The following is a 25567-nucleotide window of genomic DNA, read 5'->3' on the forward strand; positions in this document are numbered from 1 at the left end:
CCTGGGAATTCAGGGACAGATTCCCGAACTCTGGAGCAGCCAAATCCTGGGAATTCACTGAAAAATTCCCCAATTTTGGATCCTCCAAATCCTGGGAATTCAGGGAGAGATTCCCGAACTCTGGATCCTCCAAATCCTGGGAATTTTGGGACAGATTCCTAAACTCTGGAGCAGCCAAATCCTGGGAATTCACTGGGAGATTCCCAAATTCTGGATCTGGTCTGGATTCAGGATCCATCCCATCCCATTCCCGGGAATTCTGGAGCCTCCCAGGAATTCTGGAGCCTTCTCCAGGGCCCCTTTCCCACATTTTTTCCAGGATGAGTTGGAAGCCGGGCCCGCAGGTGGCTCCGGTCCCAGACAGCTCCGCATTCCATGAAAATCCCACATTCCAGGCCTGAAACAACAGGATCAGCCGAGGGAAAAGGGCCGGGATCCGACAGCGCCAGAGGCCCCGGCCCCAGGAAATCTTGGGAATTTTTTTTTTTGGGATTCCCAGGCATCCACCAGGCACGGAGCCAAAATTCCAGCCCCCAAAATTCCAACCCCAAAATTCTGACCCCAAAATCCCAGACCAGGAATTCCAGCCTCAAAATTCCTGACCCCAAAATTCTCTGTCCCAGAATTCCAGGCCCAAATTCCAGCCCCTAAATTTCTGACCCCAAAATTCCAGCCCCAATATTCCAGACCAGGAATTCCTACCCCAAAATCGTAACCCCAAATTCCAACCCCAAAATTCCAGCCCCAAAATTCCCTCTCCCAAAGTCCAGCCCAAAAATTCTCTGTCCCAAAATTCCAGGCCCAAATCCCAACCCCAAAATTCCAAATTCAGACTTCCAGCCCCAAGATCCCTGTCCCAAAATCCCAGACTGGGAATTCCAACCCCAAAATTCCCATCCCAAATTCCTGCCCCAAAATCCCCATCCCAAAATTCCAGCCCAAAAATTCCAGCCCTAAAATCCCAGACCCAAAATTCCAGATGAGGAATTCCAACCTCAAAATTCCCTCTCCCAAATTCCCAGCCCAAAATTCCAATCTCAAATCCCAACCCCAAAATTCCAACCCCAAATTCCCTCTCCCAAAATTCCAGCCCCAAAATTCCAGCCCCAAAATCCCCATCCCAAAATTCCAACCCCACAATTCCAGACCAGGAATTCCTGACCCCAAAATCGTAACCCCAAAATTCCAACCCCGCAATTCCAACCCCGCATTCCCTCTCCCAGAATTCCAACCCCCAAATCCCTTTCCCGTTTCCCGGGAATCTCCTCCGGCCTCTCCCGGGGCCTTTTCCCTTTAAACCTTCCCATGGAAAAGTGGGAAAAGCGATCCCGAATCCCGGGGTCCCTCCGGTCACGGGGGTCGGGCTAAAAATTAATCGGGATTTTCCACTCGGCCGCATTTTCCCGGGATTTGGGGTCACGTGGGGGGGATTTGTTCGCATTCCCGAGGTTTTGCCCTGGATTTGAGGCTCCCGCTCCTTTTTTTGCATCCCAAAAAAATCTTTCCCTTTCCTTTTTCCCGCTTTTTCCCGGGGTTCGGTGGCCCCGAATTCCCAGGAAACGGCCAAAAAACCACAGGAATTTGGGAATTTGGGGGCTCGGTTTTCCCTGGATTTGATCCCGGTGGGAATGAGGGATCCCAATCCCTGTTTTTCCCGCTCCATCCCGAGGTTTTTCCCCAAAATATTCCCCCCAAAAACCCCAAACCAGCGGGATTTTGGGAATTCCCTTCCCGAATCTGCCAGGAGAGGCAAAATCCCCCCAAAAAAGTGGGATTTTGGGAATTTGAGGGCGGATTGGGCTCAGTGAGGGATCCCTATCCCAATCCCTGATTTTCCCGCTCCATCCCAAGGTTTTTCCCCCAAATATTCCCAAAAAAACCCCAAACCGGCGGGATTTGGGGAATTTGGGGGCTCAGTTTTCCCTGGATTTGATCCCGGCGGGAACGAGGGATCCCCATCCCAATCCCTGCTTTTCCCGCCCCATCCCAGGGAAATTTCATCCCCAAATTCCCTCTCCGGGAACCGGGAATCCCCCCAGAAATTTCGGGATTCCTCCTCTCCTCATCCCGATTTTCCCCCATCCCATTCCCGACCTTCCCCATCCACCCCAGCAGCTCCCAAATCCCGGGAAAATCTCCGAGCCGCCTCCTCCTCCCGCTAAAACCGGGATCAAATCCCAAAAACCCCCACGGGCGGCTCCAAAAACCGGGATTAAATCCCGAGAATCCCCGCGGCCATGGAAGGGATAAAGTTCCCAAAGATTTCCCGAAGTTCCCGGAGTTCCCGGAGCCTCTGGAGCTTCCCGGACTTTGTCTCCGGGCCCGGGCTTTGGATCGAGCCCAGCGCGGCCCCGAATTCCTGGGAAAATTCCAGGAGCGGCCGGAAGGAGGGAAGAGGGGAGGAAGGAAGGGAAAGGTAACCGGGATTTCGGGATTTCGGGATCTGGGAATTTTTTTTCCCTTTTTTCCCCTCCCCCGCTTTGGGGTTTCCGCTCTCCTGGGTTGGGAATTCGGGAGCGGATCCTGCCCTGAGGGCGGCGGGAATTCCCAAAAAAAACTTCCCGGTTCCCACCCCCAGCTGGGATTTCACTCCCGGTTTTCCCTTCCCCGGGGGCTGCAGAATTCCAGGATCAAGAAAATTCCCCAAAATTCCCAAAATTCCTCCCCCCAGGAGAGGTTTCACTCCCGGTTTTCCCTTCCCGGGGAATTCGGCATTCCAGGATCAGGAAAATCCCAAAAATTCCCAATTCCCCCCCACCCCGGAGGGGTTTCATTCCCGGTTTTCCCTTTCCGCGGGGGCTGCAGAATTCCAGGATCAGGAAAATCCCCCGAAATTCCCGATTCCCATCCCCAGCTGGGATTTCAGCCCCAGCGGATCCAAATCCTACACCGGGGAGTGCGGGAATTCCCTAAATTCCCAATTTTTCCTTCCAGCAGCGCTCTCATTCACACTTTTCCCTTCCCCGGGGGCTGCAGAATTCCAGGATCAAGAAAATTCCCCAAAATTCCCAAAATTCCTCCCCCCAGGAGGGGTTTAACTCCGGGTTTCCCTTTCCTGGGGGATTTGGGATTCCAGGATCAGCAAAATCCCAAAAAAAATCCCAAATTCCCCCCACCCGCCCCATCCAGGAGGGGTTTCATTCCCGGTTTTCCCTTTCCTGAGGGCTGCAGAATTCCAGGATCAGGGAATTCCCAAAATTCCCAGCTTTTCTTCCCTGCGGGATTCGGCATTCCAGGATCAGGAAAATTCCCCCCTCCCCCCCCCCCCCCCCCCCCAGGAGAGATTTCATTCCCGGTTTTCCCTTTCCCAGGGGCTGCAGAATCCCAGGATCAGGAAAATTCCCAAAATTTCCCAATTTCTCTTCCCTGGGGCCGCAGAATCCCGGGATCAGGTTTGGGAATTCTGGGAATGAGAGCGCCGGGGGGATTTGGGGATTGGCTCGGGAATGGGATCGGGAATGGGATCGGGATCGGGAATTGGGGCTCCATGAGCTCCTCAATCCCTTGGGATGAGCTCATCCCGTGGGATTTTGGGGATCCCTCTGGAATTCCGAGAGCTCCGGGGTTGGAAAACCCCCTTTTCCAGAGGGGTTTTCCCAAATAAACCCCCAAAATTCCCCCAAAACCCCCCCCCAAAACCAGGGAGAGGCTTCGGGAACTCTCGTCCCTCTGTTCCCAAATTTTTTATTTGGGATCTTTTGGGAGATGCCGGAGCGGGATCAGATCCCAAATCCATCCTCGGGGTTGGCAGGGATCGGAAATTGAAGGAAATCGGGATTATCCCAACCCAAACATTCCCAGGAACATCCTGGAATGAAATCCCAAACAGAAAGTTGGGAATTCCCTCCCGGATCCTTTTCCCTCTTCCCGATTTTATTCCGGGATGCCGAAATTCCTGGGAATTCCCGATACAAGGGAGAGGTCCCGGGAGGAGCAGAGGGATCGGATTCCAAGGAAAAGGCGGGATCTGGGATGGGCGGGGCCGGGAATGCGGATCCCGCTGGGATTTTGGCGCTCCCGCCGTTTTTTGGGGGATTTTGGGAGCCAGGAATGAGCTGAGGGATCCAATTCCATGGGAGGGGAAATTCCCGTTATCCCGGGGGGATCCGAGCGTGCCAAAGGCCGGAAAATCGGGAATGAGCCTTCCCTGGGCTGGAAAATCGGGAATGAGCCTTCCCTGGGCTGGAAAATCGGGAATGAGCCTTCCCTGGGCTGGAAAATCGGGAATGAGCCTTCCCTGGGCTGGAAAATGGGGAAGTGGCTCAAACCCGGGATGGGCTCTGGGATGGGATCTGGGATTTGGGATCTGGGATCCCAAACTGGGATTTGAGATGGGATGAAACTGGGATCGCTGGGATTTGGGATCTGGGAAGGGATCTGGGATCACTGGGATCCCAAACTGGGATTTGGGATTTGGGATGGGGTTTTGTATCGCTGGGACTGGGGACGGGCACTGGGACAGGAACTGGGATTTGGGATCTGCGATCCCAGACTGGGATTTAGGATTGCTGGGATTTGGGATCTGGGATGGGATTTGGGATTTTTGGGATGTGAAATTTGGGATGGGATTTGGGATCACTGGGATTCCAAACAGGGATTTGGGATGGGAACTGGGATTGCTGGGGTTTGGGATTTGGGATTTTGGACCCCTGGGATCCCAAACTGGGATTTAGGATTGCCAGGATTTGGGATCGCTGGGATTTGGGATTTGGGATAGGATTTCGGATGGGAACTGGGATCTCTGGCATCCCAGACTGGGATTTAGGATCTCTGGGATTTGGGATCTCTGGGATCCCGATCCCATGGGATGACCGGAACCCCTGACCGGGACCGGAGCAGAGGCAGGATCCGATTCCCGGCGGATTTTTTGGGAAGAGAGGCTCAAACCCCAAATTTCCCATTCTGGCACGGCGGGAATCCCTGGAAATGCTTCCCGGGAATCTCCTGGATCCATCCCCATCCCAATCCCGAATGCTGGGAATTCCGGCCCTGGAATCCCCAAATCCCAAATCCCGGAGTGTCCCGGGGCCGCTCCCGGGATCGGGATTCCCACAATTCCCACTTTTCCAGCCTCGGCACCTTCCCGCTCCCGCCCCTCCCCGGCCGTGCCCTTTGCGCCGCTTTTCCAGCCCCAAAAATTCCTTGGAAAACCCAAACAAAGGCTGGGAGCGGCTCCGGGATCGTCGGGATCGTCCCTCGGGATCCTCCCCTCCCCCCGCTCCACCCAGCAGCTGCAATCCCGCTGGAATTTTGGGCTTCTCCCGCCGTTTTTCCCACTTTTCCAACCCCCATCCCTCCTCTCCCGGCTTCTTTCCCACTTTTCCAGCCCCCATCTGGCTTTTCCCAGCCTTTTCCCCACTTTTCCAGGGGTTTTTCCCACTTTTCCAGCCTCATCCAGCTTTTCCTGACCTTTTTCCCACTTTTCCAACCCCCATCCCTCCTCTCCTGGCTTCTTTCCCACTTTTCCAGCCCCCATCCCGCATTTCCCATCTTCTTTCCCATTTTTCCAACCCTCATCCCACTTTTCCTGGCCTTTCTCCCACTTTTCCAGCCCCATCCCACTTTTCCAGGCGTTTTCCCCACATTTCCAGGAGTTTTTCCCACTTTTCCAGCCCCCATCCCTCCTCTCCCAGCCTTTTTCCCACTTTTCCAGGAGTTTTTCCCACTTTTCCAGCCGGTGCTGGGATCCCGGAGCCGGAGGGTTTGGCCATGGCCTCCAACGGCTCCTCTGGAATTCGGGATTCCCCCCTGGAGCCGGGAATTTTCCTGGATGAGGATCTGGGATCCGACTGGTACCTCTACGAATCCACGGAATCTGCGCTGGGAGATGAGTGAGTGTTCCCTTCCCACGGAGAAAATCCCTGGATTTTGGGCCCTTCTACAAATCCTGGAGTTTTTAATAAATAATTAAATTTATTTATTTATTTATAATTTATTAAAAATAATAATTTTTAATAAATCATTCCCTGATTTATTCCCGGATTTTTTGCCTCACCAAAATCTGGGATTTTCCCCAGAATTTTCCCATCCCCTGCAAGGTTAAACCCAAATCTGGGATTTTTTCCACTTTTTTCCAGCATTTTCCCAGCCCTTTTAGGGTTAAACCCACCAAAATCTGGGATTTTTCCCATTTTTCCATCATTTCTCCCAGCTCCTTCAGAATTAACTCCAAATCCATGATTTTTCCCATTTTTCCATCATTTTCCCCATCCCTTTCAGGGTTAAACCCCCAAAATTTGGGAATTCTCCCATTTTTCCAGGGTTTTCCCTGTCCCTTTCAGGGTTCAACCCTTAAAATTTGGGATTTTTCCCGTTTTTCCATCATTTTCCCCATCCCTTTCAGGGTTAAACCCCCAAAATCTGGGAATTCTCCAATTTTTCCAGGGTTTTCCCCATCCCTTTCAGGGTTAAACCCCCAAAATTTGGTAATTTTCCCATTTTCCCATTTTTCCCTGTTCCTTTCTGGGTTAAACTCCCAAAATTTGGTAATTTTCCCATTTTTCCAGGGTTTTCCCTGTTCCTTTCAGGGTTAAACCCCCAAAATTTGGGATTTTTCCCATTTTTCCAGCCTTCTTCCCGACGCCATCCCAGAATGCCACCCCACCATTTCCCCCCGGCTCTACCACACCATCATGGCTCCCGTTTCCGTGAGTATCCGCCCCAAAATCCCGGAATTTTCCTGTCCTGGGGAAAAATTCCAGGGGGAAAAAAAGAAAAAAAAAATCCAGGGAAAAAAAGGAAATTCCAGGGGAAAAAAGGAAATTCCAGGGAAAAAAAGAAATTCCCATTCCCACATCCCATCCCCCACCCAGAATCCACGGATTGGATTCAGCCCCTGGCTCCATCTTGGATGAATTTTCCTCCCCGAAAAGCTCCCAGAATTCCCGGATTCCTGGGATTTCAGCTCCCTGTGAGACAAGAACTCCAAAATCCCTCCCGGATCTTTCCCGGGATTCCTTTTCCATGGATTTACGGGTTCTCCGTGGGGTTCCCGGCATTCCCAGGAGCGTTTTTCCATGAAATTCCCATCCCTTTCCCAGCTGGCCGTGATCCTGGCCTTGTCCTTCCCGGCCAAGCGCCGCCGTCTCCACCGGAGCTGCTGGAGCGGCGTCCCGGGATTGCTCAGGTATCGGAATTCCCAAAATCCCACCCCTCCTTCCCTGGAAAGGGCTCAGAATTCCCAAAATTCCTCTCTTCCCTGGAAACATCTCCGAATCCCCAAACCCCTTTGATCCCTCATTGGAAAGGGCTCAGAATTCCCAAAATCCCAACGATCCCATTCCTGGAAAGGCTTCAGAATTCCCAAAATTCCTCTCCTGCCTGGAAAGGGCTGCGAATTCCCAAACCCCTTGGATCCCTCTCTGGAAAGGGCTTGGCATTCCCAAAATCCCAATGATCCCATTCCTGGAAAGGGCTCAGAATTCCCAAACCCCTCTGATCCCTGGAAACATCTCCAAATTCCCAAACCCTTTGGATCCCTCATTGGAAAGAGCTCGGAATTCCCCAAATCCCAATGATCCCTCTCTGGAAAAGGCTCAGAATTCCCAAACCCCTCTGATCCCTTTCCTGGAAAGGGCTCAGAATTCCCAAAATTCCTCTCCTCCCTGGAAACATCTCCAAACTCCCAAATCCCTCTGACTCCTCATTGGAAAGAGCTCGGAATTCCCAAAATCCCAATGATCCCTCTCAGGAAAGGTCTTGGCATTCCCAAAATCCCAATGATCCCTTTCCTGGAAAGGGCTCAGAGTTCCCAAACCCCTCTGATCCCTGGAAACATCTCCAAATCCCCAAACCCCTTGGATCCCTCATTGGAAAGGTCTTGGCATTCCCAAAATCCCAACGATCCCTCTCTGGAAAGGGCTCGGAATTCCCCAAGCCCCTCTGACCCCTCCCCCAATCCCCTCTCCCCATTCCCTGGGAATTCCTGACGCCGTTCCCGGGATCCTTTCCCAGCTCCGGGAATCTGGAGGAGGACGGGAGCCGCGCTCCGGCCGCCGCCGCCTTCGCCCTGCAGCTCTCGGCGCTTTTCCAGCTGCTGCTGGAGCCGGAACCGCTGCCCCTGGCAGCGCCCGCCGGACACGGAGCCCGCGGTGAGAGACACCGGGGACAGCACCGGGGGCACCGCACTGGGGGGGGAACTGTGACCTCATGGTGATGTCATCTGTGACGTCACCGTGATGTCACGTGTGATATCAGTGTGATGTCATTGCGATATCAGTGTAATGTCATGTGTTATGTCATTGTGATGTCACTGTGACGACATATGTGATGTCACTGTGATGTCATTGTGGTGACACTGTGATGTCACTGTAATGTCACTGTTATGCCAGTGAGATATCACTGTGATGTTACATGTGATGTCACATGTGATGTCATTGTGATGTCATTGTGGTGACACTGTGATGTCACTGTGATGTCACTGTTATGCCAGTGCGATATCACTGTGATGTCACATGTGATATCATTGTGATGTCACTGTGATGTCAGTGTTATGTCACCATGATGTCACTGTGATGACACAGGTGGTGTGACTGTGACTCACAGTGATATCACATGTGATGTCGCCATGATGTCACATGTTCTGTCACATGATGTCACCATGACGTCATCGTGATGTCACTGTGATGTCACCTGTAATGCCACATAATGTCACCGTGATGTCATCATAATATCATATTGATGTCACCGCGATGTCGATGTGATGTCACCATGATGTCACCGTGACGTCACATGTGCTGTCACCGTGATATCACAATGACATCACCATGATGCCACTGTGATGTCACGGAGACGTCACCTGTGATGTCACCTGCATTGCCACACAATGTCACCGTGATGTCATTATGATGTCACATTGCTGTCACTGTGATGTCAATGTGATGTCACCATGATGTCACTGTGACATCACATGTGATGTCATTGTGATGTCACTGTGATGTTATTGTGGTGTCATTACAGTGTCACTGTGACTCGCAGTGATATCACCTGTGATGACACCATGATGTCACATGTGCTGTCACCATGATGTCACCGCGATGTCACTGTGATGTCACAGAGACGTCACCTGTGACGTCACCTGTAATGCCACACGATGTCACCGTGATGTCATTATGATGTCACATTGCTGTCACCGCGATGTCAATGTGACGCCACCATGACGTCCCCGCGATGCCGAGGTCTCATTCCCTGTTTTTCCGGCTTTTCCCAGAGTTCTGGAAGCTTCTGGCGCTGCTCTATTACCCGGCTCTCTACTGGCCGCTGCTGGCCTGCGCTGCTGCCCGGCGCCGCCGTGGCTACGCCGCCGGAGCCCTGCTGGCCTGGGGCCACTGCGGGGCACAGCTGGGCCAGTGGCTGCAGTGTCCCCTGCGGACACAGGTGCGTGGGGCACCGGGGGGTTGTCACCTCCTGGGGTGGCCTTGGGTGGCACCGAGTGCTGGGGTGGCCCTGAGCTTCCGTGGCTTCCTTGTCACCTCCTGGGGTGGCAGCAGGGTGGCACTCAGGGGTTGTGGCTTCCTTCTCACCACCTTGGGTGGCCCTGAGGTGGCACCAAGTCCTCCCTGGGTGGCCCTGAGGGGTTGTGGCTCCCTTGTCACCACCTTGGGTGGCCCTGAGGTGGCACTGCGTCCACCAGGATGGCCCTGAGGGGTTGTGACTCCCTTGTCACCTCCCTGGGATGGCACTGAGGAGTTGTCACCTCTCTGGAGCGGCTCTGAGGTTCCATGGCTCCCTTGTCACCTCCTTGAGTGGTCCTGAGTTGTCACCACCTTGGGTGGCCCTGGGGTGGCACCGAATCCTCTAGGGTGGTGGCAGTGTCCCTGTCCCCATGATGTCCCCATGATGTCCCCGATGTCCCCTCAGGTGCACGGGCTCTTCTCGGCGCTGTGCCATGTCCCCAGGGTGGCAGTGTCCCCACAATGTCCCCACAACATCCCCACAATGTCTCCATGATGTCCTCATGTCCCCATGGCAGTGTCACTGTCCCCATGTCCCCAGTGTCCCCCCAGGTGCACGGGCTCTACTTGGTGCTGTGCCACGTCCCCACGATGTCCCCACGATGTCCCCACAATGTCCCCAATGTCTCCAATGTCCCCATGATGTCCCCGGGTTCACAGGCTGTACTCGGCGCTGTGCTACGTCCCCGGGGTGGCAGCGTCCCCATGATGTCCTGAATGTCCCCAATGTCCCCAGTGTCCCCAATGTCCCCATATGCATGGGCTGTGCCACATCCCCAGGGTGACAGTGTCACTGTCCCCAAGGTCCCCCATGTCCCCAATGTCCCCAGGTCCACGGGCTGTACTTGGCACTGTGCCACGTCCCCATGATGTCCCCAATGTCCCCAATGTCCCCAATGTCCCCATAATGTCCCCAATGTCCCCATGATGTCCCCAATGTCCCCAATGTCCCCAATGTCCCCATAATGTCCCCAATGTCCCCATGATGTCCCCAATGTCCCCAATGTCCCCCATGTCCCCATGATGTCCCCAGGTGCACGGGCTGTACTCAGCGCTGTGCCACGTCCCTAGGGTGGCAGTGTCACTGTCCCCAATGTCCTCATGATGTCCCCAGGTGCACGGGCTGTACTCGGCACTGTGCCACGTCCCCATAATGTCCCCAGTGTCCCCAATGTCCCCAATGTCCCCAGGTGCACGGGCTGTACTCGGCGCTGTGCCACGTCCCCATGATGTCCCCAATGTCCCCATGATGTCCCCAATGTCCCCAATGTCCCCAATGTCCCCAATGTCCCCAGGTGCATGGGCTGTACTCGGCACTGTGCCACGTCCCCAGGGTGGTGGTGTCACTGTCCCCAATGTCCCCAATCTCCCCAATGTCCCCAATGTCCCCAGGTGCACGGGCTGTACTCGGCACTGTCCCACGTCCCCATGATGTCCCCAATGTCCCCAGTGTCCCCAATGTCCCCAATGTCCCCAATGTCCCCAGGTGCACGGGCTGTACTCGGCACTGTCCCACGTCCCCGCGCTGCTGGCGCTGGCCCTGCTCAGCCTCTGGTACCCGGCACTGCTGATCCGCAGCCTCCGGCAGCGCCCGGAGACACAGGTCGGACACCGGGAACGGGGGAGTGGGAACGGGAGAGCGGGAACGGGGGAGTGGGAACGGGGGAGTGGGAATGGGACACCGGGAATGGGACATTGGGAATGGGACACCGGGAATGGGACATTGGGAATGGGACACTGGGAATGGGAGATTGGGAACGGGACATTGGGAATGGGACACCGGGAACAGGGGAGTGGGAACGGGGGAGTGGGAACGGGACATTGGGAATGGGACACCGGGAATGGGACACTGGGAATAAGACATTGGGAACGGGAGAGTGGGAACAGGACACTGGGAACAGGATTGGGATTGGGGTTGGGATCAGGACCTGGGTCAGGATCAGGTTCGGGATGGGGATGGGGATGGGGGCTGGGACTGGGATCAGGATCAGGATCAGGATCAGAACCGGGATCACGGGAATGGGAGTGGGATCGGGACCAGGGCTGGGATCAGGATCTGGATTGGGTTTGGGATGGGGAAGGGGATGGGGATTGGGATCAGGACTGGGACTGGGATTGGGATCAGGACTGGGGTTGGGATTGTGATCGAGAGCAGGATTGAGATTTGGGATCGGGATCAGGAGCAGGATCGGGTTCAGGATGGGGATGGAGATGGGGATTGGGACTGGGATCAGGATCAGGATTGAGAGCCTGATTAGAATCGGGATCAGGATCAGGATTGGGATCGGGATTGAGCTTGGGTTTGGGGGCTCTGCACGTTCCCCCCCCAGCCCCAACACTGGGGATTCTCCTTTGATATCCCAGGATTGGCACCAGGAATTTGGGGACAGTGCCCAGGGGATCGGGATCAGGATGGGGATCGGGATTAAGAATGGGATTAGGATCAGGATGAGGATCGGGATTAGGAATGGGATTGAAATCAGGATTGGGATCAAGATCGGGACCAGAACTGGGTTTGGGATTGAGGTTGGGATCAGCACCAGGAGTGGGTGTGGGATTGGGATCAGGATTGGGAGCAAGATTGGTATCAGCAGTGGGATCAGGAGTGGGATTTGGATTGGGATCGGGACCAGGACTGGGTTTGGGATGGGGATTGGGATCAGGACCAGGACTGGGTTTGGGATGGGGATTGGGATCAGGACCAGGACTGGGTTTGGGATCAGGATTGGGATCAGGACCAGGACTGGGTTTGGGATGAGGATTGGGACTGGGATCAGGACTGGGTTTGGGACCAGGATTGGGATCAGGATGGGGATGGAGAGCTCTGCCCGTTCCCCTCCCGGCACTGGGTGCTCTCTGTTGCTCTCCCGGGGCTGGCACCGGGAGTGGGAAATCCGCCTCTGGAATAAATCCCTTCCACAAGGGGCTCCGGCCATCAAAGGCTCCGTTCAGGCCGGCTCCAGGCTCTCCTCGTTTTCCCGGATAATCCCTGGCACTCGGAGTGGTGCCGGGCCTTTGTCGGGAAGAGAGGAAGGAAAACCTGGAAAGGCCCGAGGTGACCCCGGCAGGCAGGAACGAGGGATTCCAGAGGGATTTGGGAATGGGGGCCGGAATATTCCTGCTTTTCCATCCCGACATCGCACGTTCCACCTCCCAGGCAATTCCTGTTGGGATATTCCCGCTCTCCCAGACCCATCCGTTTTTCCCTCTTTCCCGGCAGATTCCTGGGAAAGGTTATTACAGGAAGTACCTCAAGGCCGTGCTGTCCAAGCGGGGCCGGAAGGGGAGGTGAGGCCGGCCATTCCCATTCCCAGCAAATCCCAAAGTTCCCAAAAGTCGGAAATGTCAGCCTCTCCCGCCTCCCGCAGCTCCGTCGGGATCGAGGAGAGCCGCTGGTCCCGGATCCGCTCCTACCTGCGCTCCTACTTCTACATTCCCGAGGAAGGTGGGAAAAATCCGTGGGAAAATCCTGTGGGATTGGGGAATGGTCGTGTTTGGGATTTATGGATCAGCCAGGCCGTTCCCGATATCCCAGACTGCTCCCAGCCCCATCCCAGCCAGCCTGGGTTGGAGCCCAAATCCAGCCATGCTTGGGGCAGGGATCCACAAATCCATGGAAAAAGGTCCTGGGGGTGATGGGAAGCCCGTGGAGACCCCATTTCCATGGAAAAGGTTCCTGGGAATGATGGGAACCCCACGGAGACCCCATTTCCATGGAAAAGGCTCCTGGGAGCGGTCTGGGGATGATTCCAGGGAGTTTGGGGTGGTTTTCCTGGGAAAGCTCGGGCATGGAAGGACGGGAGCAGCCGGGGGCTGGAGAAGGGAATTATCCAGCACCGAGAGGACAAAATTCTGGGAATGTGGAGCCGCTCCCAGCTCTTTCCATCCGTGGAGGAGCCGGGGAACATCCCAGAGGTGGCACCTGAGTTCCCGTGGAAAAGCAGGATCCGTTCCCAGACCTCCGTCCCGGCAGGAATTCCCATTCCACGAGGAAACCCCGTTCCAGGCTCTCCCTCCACCATCCCCAAATCCCGCTTTTCCGCAGGGTTCCGGATCCCGCTGAAGCTGCTGGTGTCGGTCACCACGGCCGTCATCGCCGTCTACCAGGTGGGGAACATTCCCGTGGGAACATTCCGGCGGGATCCCGGCCGGAAACGCCGGGATGCCGCCGGGAGCTGACGGGCGGCCCCGCAGGTGGCCCTGCTGCTCCTGCTGGCCGTGGTGCCCACCATCCGGATTGTCCGGGCGGGAATGACCAAGGACGTGGTGGTGCTGCTGGTCCAGCTGGGATTGGTGCCCTCGGAGAATCCGGCCGTGCCGGGGGACATGGAAAAGGAGCTGGGAACCGTCCGTCACTACCTGTGGGCGCTGGAAGGTGCCCGAGCGGCCGGATCGGCATTCCAGAGGGGGATTCCAGAGGGATTTCGGGATTCCTCGGACGGAGGATGGGATGGGGAGGATTCCAGAGGGATTTCAGAGGATTCGTGGTCTGGGGGATGGGATTGGGAGAATTCCAGGGAGAATTTTGGGAGAATTCCTCACCTGGGGAATGGGATTGGGAGAATTCCAGGGAGAATTTTGGGAGAATTCCTGGTCTGGGGGATGGGATTGAGAGGATTCCAGAGGGATTTTCAGAGGATTCTCAGCCCATAGGATGGGTTGGAGCAGATTCCAGGGGGATTTCTGGAGGATTCCTGGCCTGGAAAATGGGAGGGGAAGGATTCCAGAGGGATTTTGGGAGTGGCTGGCCAGGATGGGGGAGATTTCAGGGAGATTTTGGGAGGATTCCTCGCCTGGAGGAGGGGATTGGGAGGATTCCGGGGGGATTTCCAGAGGATTCCTGGCCTGGAAGATGGGACTGGGAGGATTCCAGGTGGATATTTGGGAGCGGCTGGCTGGGATGGGGAGGATTCCTCACCTGGAGGATGGGATAGAGCTGATTCCAGAGGGATTTCCAGAGGATTCCTCACTTGGAAGACAGGACTGGGAAGATTCCAGAGGGATTTCCAGAGGATTCCTCACCTGGAGGCTGGGATGGGACAGATTCCAGGGGGGTTTTAGGAGCGGCTGGTGGGGATTGGGCAGGTTCCAGGGTGATTTTGGGAGGATTCCTGGCCTGGAAGTTGGGATTGGGAGGATTCCCGAGGGATTTCAGGAGAATTCCTCACTCAGAGGACGGGACTGGGAGGATTCCCGAGGAATTTCAGGAGAATTCCTCACTCGGAGGACGGGATTGGGAGAATTCCTGCGGGATTTCGGGAGCAGCTGGTGGCGCTGGGGCTGTGCCAGGCCGGCGCGTGCCAAGGCGGGAAGAGACTCTGGGAAAAGCTGTTGGGAAGAGCTGGAGGGAAAAGGCGGCAGATGCCGCGGGCTTGGAAATCTGCGGGAAGAGAACAGATGGGCCCTGGATCCCTGGAGAGCCAAAATCCTTGGATGGAAGGCATGAGGGGAGAGCAGGGAAGAGGGAATAGCAGGGATGGAGGGATGGCTGGGATCGGGAATTCCAGGGATTGGGAATTCCAGGGATTGGGAATTCCAGGGATGGAGGGATAGGAGGGATGAGGAAATATCAGGGATCAGGGAATTCCAGGGATGGACAGCAGGAATGAGGGAATTTCAGGGATGAAGGGATAGCAGGGATCATGGAATTTCAGGGATCAGGGAATAGCAGGGATCAGGGAATTTCAGGGATCGGGGAATAGGGGGGATGAGGGAATTCCAGGGATTCCAGGATCCCACCAACTCCAGGGAGGAATTTCATGGCTTTTCCTGGATCCCCAAGCCTCTCTCATCCCGTTCGCTTCCCTCCTCCCGCATTCCCGCCAATCCCCTTTTCCTAGGACCCCCATCCCACCCCATTATCCCGTTATCCCATTATCCCATCCCAGGATTTTCCCGGATTTCGCTTTTCCCTCCCCCTGTCCCTCGGGAGCCGAAGGAGACGGCAACAAAAGGCGGGAAACTGAGGCAGGCCGCCCATCCCCCGTCCAATTCCCGCCAAAACCCCATTCCCGGCGGCGTTCCCGAGCCCGAATCCAGGAGTTTTTTCCCAATTTTCCGCAGTTTGCTACATCAGCTCCCTGGTGTTCTGCTGCCTGCTGACCTGTGCCATGCTCCTCAGGACGCTGGCCATGCACAGGTGCCATTCCCAAATCCACAAATCCCCACATTCCTGCCCCCATTCCCAAATTCCCGGCCTCATTCCTGACATTCCTGCCCCCATTCCTGATATTTCCATCCCCATTCCCAAATTCCCATCCCCATTCCCAATATTCCCACCACCATTCCCGATATTCCTGGCTCCATTCCTGATATTTCCATCCCCATTCCCGATATTCCTGCCCCCATTCCCAATATTCCCATCCCCATTCCTGATATTCCCACCCCCATTCCCAAATTCCCTGGATCCATGCCCAAGATTCCTGTCCCCATTCCCAATATTCTCAGCCCCATTCCCAATGTCTCGGCCCCAATTCCCAATGTCCCTGTTCCCATTCCCGATATTCCCAGCCCCATTCCTGCCATTCCTTTGCCCATTCCTGAAATTCCCATTCCCAATATCCCCATTCCTGATATTCCCATTCCCGATACTCCCATTCCCGATATTCCCATCCCCATTCCCAATATTCCCCATTCCCAACATTCTCAGCCCCATTCCCGATATTCCCATTCCCGATATTCCCATTCCAAATATTCCCATTCTCAATATTCCCGGTATTCCTGGTATTCCCATTCCCGGTATTCCTGATATTCCCATTCCTGATATTCCCATTCCTGATATTCCCATTCCTGAGATTCCCATTCCCGAGATTCCCATTCCTAATATCCCCATTCTGGTATTCCCATTCCCGGTATTCCCGATATTCCCATTCCTGATATTCCCGATATTCCCACTCCCGATATTCCCGGTATTCCTGATATTCCCGTTCCCAATATTCCTGATATTCCCATTCCCGAGATTCCCATTCCTGATATTCCCATTCCTGATGATATTCCCAGTATTCCCATTTCCGCCGTTCCCACCATTCCCGCCACTCCCGCTGACATTCCAGGTGTTTTTCCAGGTCCAACCTGCGGGCTCTGTACCAGGGCGCGGTGCTGGACGTGTTTTCCAAGGCCCAGATCCTGCGCCCTTCCCGGGAATCCATCGTCTCCTGGATCGGCTTCTCCGCATTCCAGGCCGCCTTCGCCTGCCTGGGTACCGGGATCTGGGATCTGGGATCCGGGAGAATCCCGGTTTTCCCAAGGCTGGAGAGGCAGCTCCCGGGTTTTGATCGGCTTTTCCTCGCGGGAGATCCGGCGGGACTTGGGAATGCTGGGGGTTGGGAATTGGGGGGGGTTGGGAATTGGGGGAAAATGGGGAAAATCAAAAATTGGAAAAATGGGGAAAGTGGGAAAAGCAGAAAAATGGGGAAAATTGGAAAAAGCAGAAAAATGGGAAAAATAATTGGAAAAAAATGGGATGAATGGGAAAATCAAAAATTGGAAAAATGGGAAAAGTGGGAAAAAGCAGAAAAACGGAAAAAATAATTGGAAAAATCAGAAAAAACAGAAAAATAATTGGAAAAATGGGGGAAATGGGAAAAATGGGGAAATCAAAATTTGGAAAAATGAGGAAAATGGGATAAATGGGAAAAGTGGGAAAAGAGGGGAAAAAATGGGAAAAATGGGGAAATCAAAGCCTGGAAAAATAATTGGAAAAATAATTGGAAAAATGGGGAAAATGGGAAAAAATGAGAAATATCGGAAAAATCTGAAAAATCTGAAAAAATGGGAAAATAACAGGAAAAGATGGGAAAATGGAAAAAAATGGGGAAATGGGGAAATCAAAAACTGGAAAAATAATTGGAAAAATGGGGAAAATGGGAAAAATTGGAAAAACAGGGAAAATATTGGGAAAAATTGGAAAAATGGGAAAAATCATTGGAAAAAATGGGAAAAATTGAAAAAATCAGAAAAATGAGAAAAATTATTGAAAAAATGGGAAAAATTGGGAAAATTGGGGAAAATTGAAATATTGGAAAAATTGGGAAAATGGGAAAAATGGGGAAAATGGGGAATATGGGGAAATCAAAACCTGGAAAAATAAATGGAAAAATAATTGGGAAAATAGGGAAAATGGAAAAAAATGGAAAAATTGGGGAAAAATGAAATATTGGAAAAATGGGGAAAATGGGAAAAATTGGGAAAAATTGGGAAAATGGGAAAAATTGGGAAAATCAGAAAGATCGAAAAAAATTAGAGAAATGGGAAAAATCAGAAAAACTGGAAAAATTAGGAAAAATCAGAAAACCTTGGGAAAATCAGGCTGGGAATTCCAAGAGGGGGAAGGGCTGGGATGATGCCTGGGTTCGGTGGGATCCTGAATGTTTGGATGGGAAAAATCCCTTCCCAATCCCGACCCGGGTCATGCCAGGAACAGCATCCCAAAAAGCGGGAAAACCCCCGGGAATGGCGGGCAGGATCCCCGGGAAAGGGCGGTTTGGGGTTTTCGGGGAGCGCGGGGAGGAGGAGCCGTTCCCTGATCCCAGATTCCCGGATTCCGTGTCCCGTTCCCAGGGCTCCTGATCCAGCAGGTGATTTTCTTCCTCTGCTCCGTGGCCTTCGCGTTCCTGGTGGTGCTCCCGCTGCAGGCCGGCCGCGGCTCCCCGCTCCTCGGGATCCTCCGGAACGTCTGGTGAGGCCTCGGGAAAAGCTGGGAAAGGCCCCGTGTGGATTTGGGATAGTTTTCCAACACTTCTGGAGGTTTCTGCTTCCCAGGGCCATGGTTTGGGGCCATTCCTGGGATTTTTGGGACATTTCTGGGATTTTGGGACATTCCCGGTGTTTTGGGGCCATTCCTGGGATTTTTGGGACATTTCTGGGATTTTGGGACATTCCTGGTGTTTTGGGGCCATTCCTGGGATTTTTGGGACATTTCTGGGATTTTGGGACATTCCTGGTGTTTTGGGGCCATTTCTGGGATTTTTGGGACATTTCTGAGATTTTGGAACATTCCCGGTGTTCTGGGTCCATTCTTGGTGTTTTGGAACCATTCCCGGTATCTTTGGGGCCATTCCGGGTGTTCTGGGTCCATTCCTGGTGGTTTTGAGTCAATTCCCAGTATTCCCAGTCCATTCCTGGTGATTCCGGGTCCATTCCCACTGCTCCGGGTCCATTCCTGGTGATTCCATGTCCATTCCCGGTGTTGTTCCCGCTCCATTCCTGGTGTTTTTCCGTGTTCATTCCTGGTGATTCCGGTTCCATTCCCGGTATTCCTGCTCCTTTCCTGGTGTTCCCGCTCCATTCCCGGTGTTTGTTGTTCTCGCTCCATTCCCGGTGTTTTCCTGGTGTTGTTCCTGCTCCATTCCCGGTGTTGTTCCCGCTCCATTCCCGGTGTTGTTCCCGGTGTTGTTCCTGCTCCATTCCCGGTGTTTTTGGGGTCCATTTCCGGTGTTGTTCCCGGTGTTGTTCCCGCTCCATTCCCGGTGTTGTTCCCGCTCCATTCCCGGTGTTTGTTGTTCTCGCTTCATTCCCGGTGTTTTCCTGGTGTTGTTCCTGCTCCATTCCCGGTGTTGTTCCCGCTCCATTACCAGTGTTTTGCTGGTGTTGCTCCCGCTCCATTCCCGGTGTTTTCCCAGTGTTGTTCCCGCTCCATTCCCGGTGTTTCCATTCCCGGTGTTGTTCCCGCTCCATTTGTTCCCGCTGTGGTTCCCGCTCCATTCCCGGTGTTTTCCCGCTGTTGTTCCCGCTCCATTTGTTCCCGGTGTTGTTCCCGCTCCATTCCCGGTGTTGTTCCCGCTCCATTCCCGGTGTTTGTTGTTCCCGCTGCTGTTCCCGCTCCATTCCCGGTGTTTGTTGTTCCCGCTCCATTTGTTCCCGCTGTTGTTCCTGGCGGTTTTGGGGTCCATTCCCGGTGTTTTCCTGGTGTTGTTCCCGCTGTTGTTCCTGCTCCATTCCCGCTGTTGTTCCCGGTGTTGTTCCCGCTCCATTTGTTCCCGCTGTTGTTCCGCTCTCCAGGCCCCTCTGGCTGTTCCTGTTCCTGGCCGTGCTCCTGCAGCACCTCCTGGCCCATTTCCACTTCCTGCAGCGAAACTCCCTGAGCGCCGAGCTGGCACACAGGTACCGGTGTCACTGAGTGTCACCCTGTGTCACCCTGTGTCACCCAGTGTCCCCAGTGTCACCCTGTGTCACCCTGAGTCACCCAGTGTCCACAGTGTCACCTGAGTGTCACCCAGTGTCACACAGTGTCACCCAGTGTCACCCTGTGTCACCCTGAGTCACTGAGTGTCACCCAGTGTCACCCAGTGTCACCCAGGGTCACCCAGTGTCACCCAGTGTCACTGAGAGTCACCCAGTGTCACCCTAGTATCACCCAGTGTCACCTGTGTCACCCACTGTCACCCTGTGTCACCCTGTGTCACCCAGTGTCACCCCAGTGTCACCCTGTGTCACCCTGAGTCACCCAGTGTCCACAGTGTCACCTGAGTGTCACCCAGTGTCACCCAGTGTCACCCAGTGTCACCCAGGGTCACCCAGTGTCACCCAGTGTCACCGAGAGTCACCCAGTGTCACCCCAGTATCACCCAGTGTCACCTGTGTCACCCACTGTCACCCTGTGTCACCCTGTGTCACCCAGTGTCACCCTGTGTCACCCTGTGTCACCCACTGTCACCCAGTGTCCCTGAGTGTCACCTAGTGTCACCCAGTGTCACCCTGTGTCCCCAAATGTCCCCTGAGTGTCACCCACTGTCACCGAGTGTCACCCCAGTGTCACCTGAGTGTCCCCCAGTGTCCCCTGAGTGTCCCCGAGTGTCACCGAGTGTCACCAAGAGTCACCCAGTGTACCCTGAGGGACCTGAGGGTTCTCCTTCCACCTCTTTTGTCACCTCCTGGTGGGGCAGTGACGCTCTCCTGGAGTCGCTGTCCATCCCAGGCCAGCAGCAGATGTCCCTCACCCAGGGATGGTGTCACCACCCAAGATGGGGTGACAGAGGGCCCCGAGTGTCCCCCTGGTGTGGCACTGATGCTCTCCTGGATCTGGTGGCTTCCATCCCAACATCCCAACCCCACATTTTGGCCGTTCCCTCCATCCCCGAGGAGAAAAGGAGCTCCTGGGGGTTCTCCTGGAGGTTCTCCAGGAGCTCGGGTGGGGCCGGGCGGTTGGGATGGGCCGGATTTTTCCCGGGAAAGCCATCCCGTGGGATTCCGTGCCTTGCAGGTGCGCCCTGAGTGTCACCTCCTTCCTGCTCTTCCCCACCAACGTCCTGGTGGGCCTGGTGGCCGGAGTGTGGCGCGTGGTCATCTCCGGCCTCTACAACTCCGTCCATTTCTGCCGGCTGGACATCAGCCTGCTGCACCGCCGCGCCGACACCTTCGACCCAGGTGGGAGCGCACCGGGGGCTGGGATGGGGGCAGCCCCAAATCCTTGGGAATGGGACACCTGGAGCTTCTCCTGTTCCTGGTTTTCATCCTAAAAAAAAGTGGGATGAGCTTTGGGGCTTGACCCTCGTGTCCTGGGAGAAAGGAGAGGAGACCTCAGGGGGGTTCCTCTGTTTCTCCTGTCGGGATTGATGGTGGCCTCAAAACCTTGGGAATGGGACACCTGAAGCTTCTCCTGGTGGCTGGCTTTCATCCCCAAAAAAAAAACTGGGATGAGCTTTGGGGTTTGACTTAGGGGAGAGAAGAAAGGATCTCAGGCCTTCTCCTGTCCCAGAAAAAAGTGGGATGAGCTTCTGGATTTGACCTCATGTCCTGGGAGAAAGGATCTTAGGCCTTGTCCCGCTTTTCCAGCTGGGATTGAGGGTGGCTTGGAAATGGGACAACAGGAGCAAGGAGCTTCTCCTGATTCCTGCTCAATCCTGCTTTTATCCCCCCAAAAAAGTGGGATGAGCTTTGGGGTTTGACCTCGTGTCCTGGGAGAAAGGGGAGGAGACCTCAGGGGAGCTTCCTCTGTTTTTCCTGCCGGGATTGTGAGAGCAGGGAAAGCAGAGCTGGATCCTTCCATCGGCTGTGGGGTGGGAAGGAGCTGGAAAGCAGGAATGGGGAATGGGAGTGGGAATGGGGAATGGGAATGGGGATGGGAACGGGGAATGGGAATGGGAATGGGAATGGGAATGGGAATGGGAATGGGAATGGGAATGGGAATGGGAATGGGGATGGGGATGGGGATAGGAATGGGAATGGGGAATGGGGAACAGGGAATGGGGAATGGGGAACAGGGAATGGGGAACAGGGAATTGGGAACGGGGAATGGGAATGGGGAATGGGAATGGGGAATGGGAATGGGAATGGGAATGGGAATTGGGAATTAGGAATGGGAGTGGGAATGGGAATCGGAATGGGAATAGGAATTGGGAATGGGGAACAGGGAATGGGGAATGGGGAACAGGGAATGGAGAACAGGGAATTGGGAACGGGGAATGGGAATGGGGAATGGGAATGGGGATGGGAATGGGAATGGGGAATGGGGAACAGAGAATTGGGAATGGGGAATGGGAATGGGAATGGGAAATGGGAATGGGGAGCAGGGAATGGGAATGGGAATAGGGAACAGGGAATGGGGAATGGGGAGCAGGGAATGGGAATGGGGAACAGGGAATTGGGAATGGGGAATGGGGAACAGGGAATTGGGAATGAGGAATGGGGTATGGGGAATGGGAATGGGAATGGGAATGGGAATGGGGAGCAGGGAATGGGAATGGAGAACAGGATGGGAATGGGGAACAGGGAATGGGAATGGGAACGGGGAACAGGGAATGGGGAATGGAGAACAGGGAATGGGAATGGGAATGGGAATGGGAATGGGAATGGGAATGGGGAATGGAGAATGGGGAATGGGAACGGGGAACGGGGAATGGGAATGGGAATAGGAATGGGGAACAGGGAATGGGGAATGGGAAATGGAAATGGGAATGGGGAACAGGGAATGCAGTCCCAGCTGAGGGCACGCTGTCACCGCAGGGTACCACAGCTACTGCCACTACCTGCGGGTGGAGGTCAGCCAGTGCCACCCCCTGCTCAAGGCCTTCTGCTTCCTGCTCCTCCAGCCCCGCCGGCCGGAGCCGCCCCGGGACACCCAGCTGGAGGAAGGTGGGAACTGGGAAAGCACCAGAACAGGGGGAGGGACAAACGGATGGTGGCTTGTGATGCCTTGGGTTGGTGTGGGGACACCTCCATCCATCCATGGATCCACAGATCCATCCATCCATCCATCCATCCATCATCCATCCATCATCCATCCATCATCCATCATCCATCCATCCATCCATCATCCATCCATCCATCCATCATCCATCCATCATCCATCCATCATCCATCCATCATCCATCCATCATCCATCCATCATCCATCCATCATCCATCATCCATCATCCATCATCCATCCATCATCCATCATCCATCATCCATCATCCATCCATCATCCATCCATCCATCATCCATCCATCATCCATCCATCATCCATCATCCATCATCCATCATCCATCCATCCATCATCCATCCATCATCCATCATCCATCATCCATCATCCATCCATCCATCATCCATCCATCCATCCATCCATCCATCATCCATCATCCATCCATCCATCCATCCATCCATCATCCATCCATCCATCCATCCATCCATCCATCATCCATCATCCATCATCCATCATCCATCCATCCATCCATCTATCATCCATCCATCCATCCATCCATCCATCATCCATCATCCATCATCCATCATCCATCATCCATCCATCCATCCATCCATCATCCATCCATCATCCATCCATCCATCCATCATCCATCCATCATCCATCCATCCATCCATCATCCATCCATCATCCATCCATCCATCATCCATCCATCCATCATCCATCCATCCATCCATCATCCATCCATCATCCATCCATCATCCATCCATCATCCATCCATCATCCATCATCCATCCATCATCCATCCATCATCCATCCATCCATCCATCCATCCATCCATCATCCATCATCCATCCATCCATCCATCCATCATCCATCCATCCATCATCCATCCATCATCCATCCATCATCCATCATCCATCCATCCATCCATCATCCATCCATCCATCATCCATCCATCCATCCATCATCCATCCATCCATCCATCATCCATCATCCATCATCCATCCATCATCCATCATCCATCCATCCATCCATCCATCATCCATCCATCCATCATCCATCCATCCATCATCCATCCAAGGGCTGATCCCATGCCAAGGTTTGGCTCTTTGGGGTGTGGTGGGATCTTGGTGGCTCGAGGGAAATGGGGCTGGAATCCGGGAATCCTGGAATGCTTCAGTTTGGATGGGACCTTGATGCCCATCCAGGGACCCCTCCCACTATCCCAGGCTGTTCCAATCCCTCTCCAACTTTTCCTTGTGCACTTCCAGGCATCCAGAGGCAGCCACAGCTTCTCTGGGAATTCCATCCCAGCCAGGAATTCCTTCCCGATATCCCCCCAATCTCCCAAATTCCCAACAGGAATCCATCCCCCTGCACCTCATCCCAATCCCTCTCCCTCTCTCCTGGTGCTTTTCCAGGCCCTGAATGCTTTCCCTGCTGCTCCCGTCTCCTTCCAGGCCTCCAGCTGATGCATCCCAAGCATCCGGCTCTGGGAAAAGCTCGGATCCGGCAGATCCGGGCACGCTGGTGCCTGGCCTACACGCTCCTGCACAATCCCTCGCTGAGCGCTTCCCGGAAAACCGCGCTGGCCAATCCCGCTGCCAACGGCGCCCAGCTGGGCGTTCCCAGGCCCTGAATTCCCGGGAATCCCATCCCGTCTCCCATCCCATCCCCGGTGGGAATTTCGGGCTCTTCCCACCTCCCCCTTTCCCTTTTCCTCCGGACTCTCTCCAAGGGTTTATCCCTAAATCCCCTCCTGAGCTCCGGAGGTGATGCCTCTGAGCCCGGCCTGGATGGATCCAAGCCGAGGAAAACACTCCCAACATCCCAAAAATATTTTGGGATTCACTCCCGCGGCCAGCGCCTTTCTCAGCAGCTTTTCCACCACGGGACAATTTCCAGGGAACCGGGAGAGGAGCGCGAGGGATCTTCTCCATCCCAAGGAATCCCCAACCGCCTGGAATTACCCCTGGAGCTCCACGTGGGAGAAAATTCCCATTCCCAGCTTCTCCCTCCCCGATCCCGGCTCCGTTTGGGCTCCACATCCGCTCCCAGGACTTTTTTATCCTGCCATGTTTTGAAGGATCAAATCCCTCCCTGCTCCCCGTCCTCTACCATTCCTGCTGGGTTTTCCAGGGCTGGGATCCATGGAAAACCTCGCTGGGAAGTGCAGGGGGAAGGGAATAAACAGGTACCTCATTCCCGCTCCCGAGATGCGCCTTCTTCCTTGGATATTCCCAGCTCCGGCGGGATTTGGGACCATCCCAGCCCCAAATCCAGGGAATGGTTGGGATGACAGCAGAGATTTTGGGGATCCTCTCCAGCTGGGAATGTCGGGATCCAATCCACGGTCCCACTTTAGGGCGGTTTTAAGGGAAAACCACTCCCACAATTTGAGAACGGGGAATTTCGGGGATGAAACGCCAGCGGGATGGGAACGAGGCGGTGCTGGATCCTCTCTTCCTGCTCTTAAATCCCGGAATTCCTGACTTTTTGGGCTGGAATGAGCAGGCTCCTGGTGGCTCCTTCCATCCCAAACATCCCAAGATTCCCTTGGGAATTCTCAGCCCAGCCCACACAGAGCTGCCTGATCATCCCAGGATTTCCTCAGGAATGGCCGGACCTGTTCTCCACAGGATCCCAAGGATCCCATTCCTCCTTCTGGAATGTTCCCTTCACCCTCAGGATGATTCCCGAGCTTTGGGGTTTCCTTGGAGCATCCCCCCCCCTTTTCCCAGGATTCCCTCCCAGCCCATCCCGACCCCTGCGGCTCCAAAGGCAGCTGAAAATTCCTTCCAAAAATCCTTTTAAATATCCCTAAAATCCCTTTAAATATTCCAAAAATCTCTTCCAAAAATCCCTTTAAAAGTTCCTATAAAAATTTAAAAAATCCCTTTAAAAATCCCTGAAATACCTTTAAAGATTAAAAAAAATCTCTTTAAAAATCCCTTTAAAAATCCCAAGAATCCCATTAAAAATCCCTTAAAAAAAAA

The 25567-nt window shown here is 54.2% G+C and overlaps 1 protein-coding gene across 2 annotated transcripts; it reads left to right on the forward strand.

The window, feature by feature from the left end:
* Nucleotides 1–2299: 2299 nt before the first annotated feature.
* On the forward strand, nucleotides 2300–25540 carry STRA6 (signaling receptor and transporter of retinol STRA6). 2 transcript variants are annotated; one of them, XM_058847057.1, is made up of 18 exons: nucleotides 2300–2416; nucleotides 5654–5831; nucleotides 6569–6647; nucleotides 7041–7126; nucleotides 7954–8090; nucleotides 9209–9375; nucleotides 10939–11055; nucleotides 12673–12740; nucleotides 12821–12897; nucleotides 13498–13559; nucleotides 13647–13827; nucleotides 15516–15591; nucleotides 16517–16650; nucleotides 18012–18129; nucleotides 19452–19553; nucleotides 20653–20816; nucleotides 22395–22523; nucleotides 24032–25540. In XM_058847057.1, the coding sequence occupies exons 2-18, from the start codon at nucleotides 5710–5712 to the stop codon at nucleotides 24208–24210; spliced, it is 1998 nt and encodes a 665-aa protein (XP_058703040.1). In that variant the 5' UTR covers nucleotides 2300–2416; nucleotides 5654–5709; the 3' UTR covers nucleotides 24211–25540. The 2 variants fall into 2 exon arrangements, with proteins under 2 accessions (XP_058703040.1, XP_058703041.1); XM_058847058.1 differs by lacking the exon at nucleotides 2300–2416 and having other exon boundaries at nucleotides 5693–5831; nucleotides 23993–24129.
* The last annotated feature ends 27 nt before the right edge of the window (nucleotides 25541–25567 follow it).

This window comes from Poecile atricapillus, chromosome 11 (genome assembly GCF_030490865.1).
Source record: "Poecile atricapillus isolate bPoeAtr1 chromosome 11, bPoeAtr1.hap1, whole genome shotgun sequence".
NCBI classification, from domain to species: domain Eukaryota; kingdom Metazoa; phylum Chordata; class Aves; order Passeriformes; family Paridae; genus Poecile; species Poecile atricapillus.

Bases quoted from the DNA above. Each gene is read 5' to 3' on its own strand.
- STRA6 (XM_058847057.1), top strand. From the start codon at position 5,710: ATGGCCTCCAACGGCTCCTCTGGAATTCGGGATTCCCCCCTGGAGCCG. The intron at 6,648-7,040 runs GTGAGTATCCGC...TCCCTTTCCCAG, and splicing joins CCATCATGGCTCCCGTTTCC to CTGGCCGTGATCCTGGCCTT. The intron at 18,130-19,451 runs GTGAGGCCTCGG...TCCGCTCTCCAG, and splicing joins GGGATCCTCCGGAACGTCTG to GCCCCTCTGGCTGTTCCTGT.